The sequence below is a fragment of the Petaurus breviceps genome, unplaced genomic scaffold, assembly GCF_028583685.1.
Source record: "Petaurus breviceps papuanus isolate PSGF00001 unplaced genomic scaffold, PetGlider_PUasm1.0 98, whole genome shotgun sequence".
NCBI lineage: Eukaryota > Metazoa > Chordata > Mammalia > Diprotodontia > Petauridae > Petaurus > Petaurus breviceps.
Window position 1 is genome coordinate 58,434,589 of NW_027187460.1, and position 11,142 is coordinate 58,445,730.

The window sequence follows — 11,142 nt, forward strand, 5'->3', positions numbered from 1 at the left end:
AACTGTATAAACTTTCTAAGAAGAGTAAATGCACATTATTCTAATAGCTTCTTAATATGATGACCTCCCAAGTCCCAAGATGACATAATCCCTGGGATCTGCTTTAAGTTATCTACCTAGAAGGCAGGGGGGAGGGGAATTAGCTTGTGCCACTAAAATGTTCCTTGGTTTCTTACTTCATGTGAGTAATGAGTAACCTTTGATTAGTCATTTTTAGTGATGTCATATAATTGTCCTGAGAACCCTTGTTCTCAGGAGACAGAATGCTGGGTGTGGAGAGTTAGGGGACCTGGGTTCCAATCCAAGCCCTCCCCTTTTTAACTTGTGTGATTATGAGCAAGTCACTTGCATCTCTAAAATTCTGTTTTCTCACCTATAAAGTGAGTGGGTTGGTCAATCATATCGATTGACCAATAAGGTCTTTTCCAGCTCTAGATGACATGTTCATAGATTTAGAGCTGGGAGGGACCATATATGCCATTTCATCCAACTCTCTCAATTGTAGATGAGAAATTTAAGGCTCAGAGATTACTTGCCCAAGGTCACATATGTAAGATGTGTTAGAGGTGGAATTTGAAGCAGATCCTCTGGCTCCAAACCCAGTGTTCTTTCTACTCTTCTGACCCTATGGAAGAATACAGACTAAATGAACAGGAAAGACGAAATCTGTTGTTCCAAGTGACCCACAATGGCTCCCCAGACTGGCTAGGTGGGCCTAGTACTCTGTAATTACCCCTTGGTGTCTGATGTAGTGCCTCCTGTAGGGAAATGGTGGAAAGCCAACAATCTTCTAGGCCTTGTTTGGTGTTGGAGTCATGACATTGGAAATGTTTTCCCTCCCCTCACCAAGGGCTGGCTGCTTTCCTGTTGGGGAAGGGTATATCATTATAGCACTGGAAGGGATCTGAATCTTTACTCCAATGCTGAAACGAGGGAGCAAAAACAAAACTGATGGTTTCCTACTTCTTGGCTTCTCTCTTTGGAGAGTTGAAGGAAGGTCATCTCTGGAGCCAAATGAAATGTTGAAAGTATTGGGACACAGGTATAAAAATACCACTGGTGTGATGGCCCAGAAATATTCAATGGCTGCCCTTGGGTAATAACTCCCCCCACTGTAACACCCTTCCCCTGCCATTTTCCTTTTCAAAAAGTGGCCTGTGGCTGCCGCAGACCCCTGCAATTTCAGAAGCTGAGACCTGGGGAAGAATGCTTGACAGAACCTGGAGAGAGGGGAAAAAAACCAAATGGCCCATTAGCAGTTTATTGTCATGTAGGAGTACTCTGCCACCACATTAGATACACAAAAGTTCAATGAATGTCCAAACATTGATGGCAGCTGTTTACTGCCAGGTAAGAGATGCCAAGTAGCCCAAGGCACTCAGCAATTTAGCCTGTTTAATTAGGAGCATCCATGTGTCTTTAAGTTCCCTTGAGAGATCAGCAAAGTACTGACAAATGACATTAGTGTCCATCCTCCCTTTGATCTGAAAGCACGGCTAATTCACTCAGTTCTTCATAATTCTTCTATATCTGTCCATTTGTTGGATGCTTTGGGTAACACTGATGGTGACTTCTCTTGCTGGCATCTGCTTGCGTTCTTTTTTCACCTGTTAAAAAAGGTTTACAACATTAAGTTATATACCTCCACTGGGTAAAAACTGAAGATCCTTCCTTCTTTTACATTTTGAAGGGCATTCATAGGGTGGGGGAAACAGAGTAAGCCACAAGCAGCAAGTAATGTTCTCCACCTAGGATTCAGTTTTTGGAAGTAATTTCACCTCATGAACTTTTCAGAAAAAAGTACATTGACTCATCCCAGAGTCAGTCAGTTAACACCATGGAGAAAACAGCGTTAGGTTTACCCAAATAGCATTTCTTTCCTAGTGGAAGCCAGACGTTCTGCTCAGTGAGGCTACTGAGTCTCATTGGTCCAGGATAGTTATTAATAGGAAAAAACCCCAGCAAACAATAGTACACGGAAGAGACAAATCAGCTTCTTTAAAATGAGATTGGCTTAGCCATGTGACCTTGGGCAAGTCTCTTAACCCCAATTGCCCTCCAAAAAGCAAAATAAAATAAAATAAAATAAGATTGGTTGATGACAACATTCACACAAAATTTTCTAGACTGAATTGGTTGGCTGGTTTTCAGCTGTTAAATTTTAAAAGCTCAGAATCAGCTAATTGCCCTTCTTGAAAGCACCTGGCCAAATTCCCTAGGAGAACAAAGATTATACCTATCTAAAACCCGCTCCAGTGATTGGCAGTGTGTGTTTTCTAAGGTAAAACTCACTTGACTATATTACTAAAATGTTAGTTCCTAATCTCCAAGCTTGCTTAAAGGTCAAAATATCTTTTTCCTATTTTTTTTTCTTATTCACTCAAATAGCTATTTCAGGGTCAATAAGGAACCAAGAAAAAAACTTCACAGTTATGAAGTATCATTAACAGGAAAAAGATTAAAATTGCATTGTCTGCATATGTACACACAATAGATCCATTTCAGTTCCTTTCACTAAAATGCTCAGTAAAGACATACTTTCCCATTTTATGAAAAATGCATTAACAAGCTCAGGTTAAATATATAATTTTTGGTGGAGCATTTAAAAAAAGATAAAATCTTTTTCTGAGCTACAATGTTCTTACTCTAGGACTTGCCAAGATGCTGTTTGACATTTGTAAACCACTGTCTTTCTTTGCCAAACAAGACATCTGCTTAAAGCCAGAGTCTTCAAGGTGAGAGGAAGACCAGAATCCATTTGGTAAAATTCATGCCTAAAAATGAGCTCCTGCCTCCCCCCACATACACCCATACAACATCTTTTAAAAATGGTTTCCCAAGTTTTTCTTGTTTTCATGAAGGGGATACTGCTACATGGTGAGCCAACCCATTCTGCTATGGATTAATTCTAATTGCTGGGAAATTTAGTTTTACATTTAACCCAAATTTGTCTCCTTGTAACTTCCACTAACTCCAAGACTCAAAGATTTAAATTTTCCATCAGTTGATAGTACAACCACAATGAAACCTGCCAAAGAATGTTAGAAATACATTCTGCAAATAGCAAATCTGCTTTGGAACTGTCCCAACTACTACATCTTTCATCTACTTGGATAGGAATGAGGGCAGTATACAAACATTTTTCTGAGACTGGTCCTGAAATTCTAGTATTCAATTCATTTCAACAAGCACTGTGGTTCAGGCTCTGGAGATGCAAAGAAAAAAAATATGTCCCTGACCTCAAAGAATGTATTGAGGAGGGAGTGGTAATGAGGGAGACATATATAGATAAACATCAGATTATAGCTCACATCTAGCATTCAGGGTAATGGTGTTACATTGAATACAGGGCAGGCATTATTTCATAGATTCAGATAGAAACAAAAAGGACTCATACCTAGGCTTACAAATAATCAGCATAACTCTCCTTTCTCTAGCAAATCCCATCTCCCCCAGGCAGTCTTCCAGACAAATGGGACTAGCCCATGTTTGGGATCTTCCAAAAGGTTAGGAATAATAAAGAATGGCCCCTTTCCTCCACTACTGACACAGTACACATAATTCACAATAGAAAGGGAGGGCAAAGACTGGTTTTTCTTCTTTACATCATGGCTTTGTCCCTTGTTTCTCTTTGGCTCTGGTCACAGAGCTCCTCTGTTTGGTCAGAAACTTAATGTTACTCTTTGACTGCCTCCAGCCACTGTCAGTTCTGTGGCCTGATGGTTCCTCTTCTCCTGAGAAGAACTACTAATTCTCTCCTGAACTCGTTTAAGTTCCCCAAAACGGAAACATGCAACATGCAACATGTTTAGGATTCTGTTCCAAGGAACTAAGTCTGAATTCTGTAGCCTTTCTGCTTTTTGTATACCTACTCTATAGTCTCTCTATCTGTCTCTGTCTGTCTGTCTATGTCTCTCTCTTTTTGTCTCTGTCTCTCTCTCTCTGTCTCTTTCTCCTTCTTTCTTTTTCTCTCTGTCTCCCTCCCTCCTTCACTCCTTTTCTCCCTCCTTTACTCTCTCTCTTAGTAGTGTCTCTTATCCCTTTGAAAAGACAAAGCTAAAGATATAGCTCAAATTTGTGACTAACAATGACTTAAACATTCTTTGTGAGTTGTCAAAGGGCCAACTGTACATAAGGCAAGGGTACTTGTCAACACTTGTTTAAGGAATATAATCAATATCAGATCAAGTTGTAAATGTGATAGCAATTGGATTGCTTATGTCTTACATATGGAGACATATTAAATGCCAGAAATATCTTCATTTATATATACATGTGAACATGTACTCAAACACACTGATTTCCCAGTTTATCAACCGTGCTTATGTCCTGACCCAAAGATCGTGGGTGCCAGAGACTGTGGTGACACCCCATGCTGCATCCTTTCCCTCCATTTCTCTCCCATACTGCTTTCCAGAAGTTTAACTACAAAGGGTAAAAGAGATATGGGATAATAAGAGAATAGAAGAACCAAGTGAAGGTTTTTTTTCAAGATAAGGGAGATATGAGCATATTTGTAGGCAGAAGGGAATAAGCCAGTACACAGGGAGAGTTTAAAAATAAGTGATAGAAAGGGGATGACAGAGGGGACCATCTGTTGGAGGAGACAGGATGGAATGGCATTGCTTAAACAGGGAGAGGAGTTAGCCTTGATATGGATGAAGGCCACTTCATCATGTGAGGCAGAAGTGACTGTCTCAGTCTACTTCTGGAAAGCTCCTTTGGTTCTTAGCAATTGATCACAATACAAGTGAAGATGTCTTGCAAGCTATGTCCAAGTGGATTCTATGAGAATCAAAGATTTAAGACTGGAAGGCACCTTTGAGATTTATCTAGTACAAGCTTTAGTAGTTTACAGTTGAGGAAACTGAGGCTCATAGAGGTTAAGGGACTTGTTCGATGCCATGTAGATAAGGAGAGGACTTTAGGGGAGAGATTTTGGTTAGATAAATAGATTTGTGAACCGTCTACATCCATGTGATCATTGAACCCATGGATGAGGATGAGATTATCAAAGGAGTCACTGTAGAGAGAACAATGAAAAGCAGGTCTAGGATAGATCCTTAGAGGACATCTATGCTCAGGGAGTGGATTCAAGGAGGATGAGCCAGTAAAGGAGATTTAGAATAGGTCTCAGGTAGGAGAAGAAATGGGAGAGCAAGGGCTATTTTATTTTTGCTTTGCTCTCTCCAATGCCTGGCACAGTGCAAATGCTTAATAGATACTTGTTGAATTGAATTAAGTAATGTCACAGAATTGTTATATGGATATAACATATGTTACATGGAAAAATATTTGTTAAGAGCTTACTTTGTGGTAAACTCTGGGCTAAGCATTCAGGACATAAGAAGAAGAGACAGACCACCCCTGTTGTCAAGGAACTCACATTCTAAACGGTGGAGACAATGTACATAGAAGGTTGTAGCTACAGGGCCATCTGGCTTGGCAGTGATTTTTAGAATGCAGCATTATAGTATATGCCCAAATCCTTATGGGCCTGGAGGGCAAAGCAGGAGGACACTGATGGTAAAGGACCATATATCATCTCCTTGGTACTTCCGTCCTGACTCTCAAGTCTTTACTGCTACCACAATTACATTGTTGTTATTCAATCATTTCAGTAGTATCCTGCTCTATGTGACCCAATTTGGGGTTTTCTTGATGAGATACTGGAGTGCTTCACCACTTTAGGAAACTGAGGCAAACAGGGTGAAGTGTCTTGCCCAGGGTCACATAGCTAGTAAGTATTTAAAGCCAGATTTTAATTCAGGAAGAACCTCCCTGACTCCAAGTCTGGTGTTCTATCCACTCTGCTAGCAATACTTACATTATCCCAACAATTGTATTTTATCATATTTAATGTTGCAGACAATACCCTGTAATTTTATTAATAAAGGAAACTCCTGAGAAGGAAAATCTCTCAAGTAATACAGATGATTCATCTCAGAGGCTTGTCCAGGGCCACAAACTACTTATGTGTAGAGTAAAAGGTAGGACCCGAACATTGCTAGGTTCTCCCTAAATACAGACCAGCTCTCTGTGGGCTACTCCAAGATCTCTCCCTCGTAGGAGAAACTTTTAAGGGAACTATAAGGTATTCTTTTCCTGTCTTAGCAATCTATAGATGGATGTAACCCCCAATCCCAAAGCCCATTGGTATGGGACTCTCTCCTTAGTGGTGGAAATCAAGGCCCCAGGACAGGCCAGAGTTGGTGAGATCTCCACCAAGAAGGAGAGAGTCCCCATATCAGTTGATTTTTCGATTGGGGGTTACATGGAGGGAAGCTAATTGAGTTGTTTTACTTCAGCAGAAACCAACTAATTATAATTTCAAGTACAATGCTGTAGCAGAAGGAAAAACTGCAGGACCCTAGTGTGTATGCAAATCACTTCTTTAAGGAATGCTCTCAGAGTTCTTGAGGTAAAGAAAAGTGCTCTGGGCTTTTAAGAGCTAAAGGTTCTGGGTAAATACATACCTCCTCAAGGGCCTAGGGCATTTGAGTCATACAGGTATTTTCCTTTCTGGTGTGGTTTCCCAGCAGCAGTTGAACCCTCTAATTTAGTGATTTATTTTCTTTAATGAGGGCCAAGGAAAAAGTGTTACTTCATTTAAATTACTGGCTGCTCCTCTGTCTTGTGGCTCCCATTGCAGAGATCAGTGGTGTCTCCTCCAGACCTTTCTCTCTCCTGAGGTTGTTTTAACTGTCCTCAAGTTCCATGAGTTTAGTGGAGCCTCTAGAAGGTCAGTGGCATACCATCTTTCTTTTAGTGGCCTTTCACTGCTACCCTTGCCTTTCCTGCTCTTTGATTTTTGACTTTTATAGGTTTCCTGCCCTAGGAATCTGCAGCTTCTAGTATTTTTAGGTGAATTTTTTCATTAAAAATGTTTCTCCAGCCATCCTTTCACTGAAGAGGCCAAACTGGAAACAATAACTCCCTGGCAGCCTCACATCTATATGGGTTTGTTTCTCTCATGGTTCAGAAGTCAATTACCCAGCTTATTAAATTCCAGAGAAAATTCTTTCTTAACTGCTTAGTGTAGGCTTGGACTCAGTCAGGGTGTACTTAAAAGACTGAACTGGAAGTCAGGAAAACTGGTTTTTAGTTTTAGCTCAACTACTGAGTGATCTAGGATAAGATCAAATTGAAACTCCCATTCCTGGAAAGGGCACACCATCAAGTCTCCTTTACTCTATTCATCATCCCAGTAACTTCCCAGTCTAAAGCACCCCTCCCTCAACACAATTCTCCTATATGTTATCTTCTGTCAGAATGGACAAACCTCATTTTTTAAATTTCATCCCCAGTATTTAACATGGTGCCTACATTAGCAAAGGGTTAATAAATATTTTTTAATTCATTTATTCTGAGCCTCAGTTTCTTCCTCATAAAATGAGAGAGTAGGGTTGGACTATATGATTTCTTATATCCTTTCAAAATTCTGATTTGGCACTTCAGGTATAACCCCTTTGGTCTCTTTAATTTTCTCCTCAACAAATGGAAATCCTGATGCTATCAGCCTTACCCAGACTCCACAGATTCCACCAAACCCAAGTGAAGGATTTTGCTACCCCTTGGGCTCTCCAAATGCCAGGTTCAGGACTTTGGAAGGTATCCTCTAGGCAGTAAGGAGACATTGGGAAATTTTGAACAGGAGTATGAAATGATTAAAGCAATGTTTTAGTTAAGATTACCTTAATATGTGAATTTAAAATATGAGACAATAAAGAAGCAGGACACCAAGCATACCTGAAGCTTGATGATGGAGAGTAGACTAGGAAGCAAAAGAAATTTGCATTTCTAGAACTGACCTCACAGACAGAAGAGCAAAGACTACATTAATATTTCTAATTGTAAATCAAGTCTATAGCATCATGTTATGATAAAGAGTGGAGAAAACCCTAGAAAAAGTAGAGCCTGCTTTGGACACTCAAGAGTAACAGAGCCTCTAGTTTAAGCTCATTGAACAGGTATGGGAGTTAGCTGAGAGTGTATTACACAGGGCTGGTCATGAGAGGAAGAAAAATACGAAGTTCTCCTGCATTGCCTTAAACCTCTCTCTTTATATGTATGTGTGTTTCTCTGTGTCTGTCTCTGTCTCTGTCTGTCTCTTCACTCTTCTCCACACAGCTGCCAAGGTGATTTTCTTAAACCCTTTATGAACCAGATTATGTGACTCCCTTCCTTAGTAAGACCAAATGGCTGAATTTCTTGTACTGGAGGTAGATCACTCAGTAACCACACATTTTCCAGCAACCCTGAAGCTTACACCAGACCAAATAATGATCAATAAATCAATGAGAAACTTCATTGATATCTTCCACACCAGAACTGCACAAGAGGTCAACTGGAGACTCCCAATAGCAAAGCCACCACTAGCACAATTGTAGCCTGTACACTAGGGACACTTGTATCCTGCAGTGATCTGTTTCCAGAGGTAGCAAGAGTGGAATATTCACCCGAGAAAGCCACAAAATCATCAGAAAGCTCCCTAGAAGCCACAGAAGTGGAAAAGTGGGCAGCAATCCATGTGATGGTTCAACCAACATGGCACCACAGCACTCAGACCTCAACAGACCAGGCGCATTCACCCTGGGGTCACTAACATTCACATACTAGATGCTAAAGAGGGCTCTGAAGCACTCTAAACACCCAAGAACCAAAGGGGTAAAGGTTAGTACAAAAACCCAGGGGATCAGGGCAAGACCAAGTCTTGGTCATATCACATAAAAGGATAGCTGGGGCCAGAGCCTGACCCTGACACAAAGCCCTAATTCAGGGGGAAAAGCTGAAGATATGAATTAATCAAAGAAAACATCATCTGATATCAACAAACCTAACTCCATAACAATTGTTAGCAAAACAAGGGGAAAAGATGGATTTTCCACAAGGACTATGTGAATATAGAGGAATACATGAATTCTTAGAAGAAATGAAATGAGATTAAAAAAATTTTTTAAATAAAACCTCTTGAACAAAGAATTAGAAAGACAATTTTAGTTCAGAATAAAAAGAAAATTTCAAATAAGAAAATCCAGTGTCTCCTTGTTACTTCTAGGATCAAAATACAAACTTTCACTTGTCATTCAAAATTCTTCACAACTTAATCTTTTCCTTTTGTCACAACCTTTCTAGGCTTCCTGTGAGGCTAGCCTACTACTCGTCCAGCTAGAAGTGACTCCATGTTTGACCACCGATTGACTTTCCTATGCACCAATAACTTTCTATGTACCCAATATAGATTTAATTAGCTACATTTAGTCAAGTGAAGCAAAGTTCTATTTATTATAATCAGTTTAATAAGCCATCATAATCCCTGTATACAAGGTTAGCACACTTTCCTAATCACAATGCTCTTGTCAAGGTCAATAAGGGAGGGGCAGAGAGTTTGGAGTCCAGACCACCTACTAATGGACTGCTCCTAAGGTACCCTTCCTACTCATTTCCCTGTGAATCTGCCCAATAACAAGAATCAGATATGAGAGCAGAGATCTGGGCTGTCCATTCTTGCACCACTGCCTTTCTGCCCATGGACTACTAGGGCTAGGGAGACACATGCTTGCATGCCCATCAGTATTAAACTGCTTGACTTGTGATCCTTTGAGGAGTTATGTTTCTTCTTGGTAACTCACCCAACAGTCTCCTCACACTTCTCCAACTGGGCAATGAAAAGTTTGCTGGTTGGGGCCATAGAGCTGTCCAAAAGTGAAATCAGCTGCCCCCTATGGAAATGGGTTTCCTATTCCCAGAGGTCTTCAAGTGGAGGCTTGGTGACCAGTCACTGGGGATATCATAAAAGGAATTTTGTTAGGGGAATGGACTGGCCTACATGAACTCTGAGATTCCTTTAAATTCAGTTTTTGTTAGTCTTTTATTCACAGTTCTTAGCTCCTATTGAAGGTGAGCCTGAAGATGAGACTTTTTTCAGGAAAAAAAAAAAAAGTTACTTTGTGAATGGTACCTGTTTGCATTGCTCTCTGCCTGAGTGTCCTAAGAGCTTTAGAGATCATGTTTCAATTATACTCAGGATTGACCCATTATCTCAACCTCGCTGTGAGAAAGGTAAGAAGGTATTAGGCTACTTTCAGTCAAGGTCACAAAGGCTAAAGCAATTTGACAAAGCATCTGCCAGAATCACAATGAACTAAGATCAGACCCACAGACTACTCATTAGTTTCCTGCTTGCTATGGGAACCCTGTCTGCCTTTCCCACTGTGCTATCCAAGTTCATGTGAATGACACAGTCCCAATGCTAATCAGACAGGGTTTCCTTCTTACTCAAATGACTAAAAGGAAAACCTTAAAAAACTTATTAATTCAAACTCCACATCATTTTTTCCCACTTTTCTAGTCCCATTAAAGGGAGACAAACATTTAACAAACCTCAGATTTCTCTTGGGCTCCACTGATCTCTTTGCCACTGCTTTATGGATTTTCAAGGCACTAACACAGAGTCAATGAGGAATATTTGATCTTACCAGCTCAAACAAGAGACAGCCTTATTTGAATCATTAGGCAGGGTATAGACACCACTAAAGGCCAAGATGGAAAGAATTCTGGGAGCCATCAACAAATCCAGCACCAGAGGCAGATGACCAAAAGACTGTCTTGATTTAGTACAACTTGGAAATCTTCATGCACAAAAATTGTGTAAAGACAGAATAATGAACACTCTGAATTTTAGTCTTAAATATGCAACTGATAATTTTATTTTGGAGGCCTGTAAGATGGAGATGGCCTGGGATTTACATTCCAAAATGGATTTCCAGCTTTACAGGAGCTGGGGGTTCATGTGAGGTGGTTTCCTAGTCTGGTTCCACTTATTGAGTATCAACAGCTGATTACATGCAAAACACTATGTATGGAGGAGGTTACAAAGAAATAGGAGTAAGCCCCCTGAGGGCAGGGATTGTTGTTTGTTTTGTTTTGATTTGTTTTATCTTTGTATCCTAGCACAGTAACAAGAAAATTAATTGATGTTTGTTCTGTTAGAAGAAATCTAATTTTAGGTGCCTTTGATCTTTCAATCTAGGTTTTTTTTCCTGAAAACAGGGCTAGGCAACTTTGCAAGTGTGTATTAATCACACATACACAAACACACACACACACACACACACACACACACACACACACACACACACA

The 11,142-nt window shown here is 40.2% G+C and overlaps 1 protein-coding gene across 2 annotated transcripts in view; it reads right to left on the reverse strand.

The window, feature by feature from the left end:
* Nucleotides 1–1,247: 1,247 nt before the first annotated feature.
* The window catches only part of BAALC (BAALC binder of MAP3K1 and KLF4), a 115,270-nt gene continuing 105,375 nt past the window's right edge, over nt 1,248–11,142 (reverse strand). For both annotated transcript variants that reach the window (XM_069080912.1, XM_069080911.1), the window contains one exon: nt 1,248–1,607. Coding sequence is in view for 1 of the 2 variants with exons in the window: in XM_069080911.1 (XP_068937012.1) it covers nt 1,525–1,607 (83 nt within the window). In the remaining variant the exon portion in view is untranslated. The remainder of the gene's footprint in view (nt 1,608–11,142) is intronic.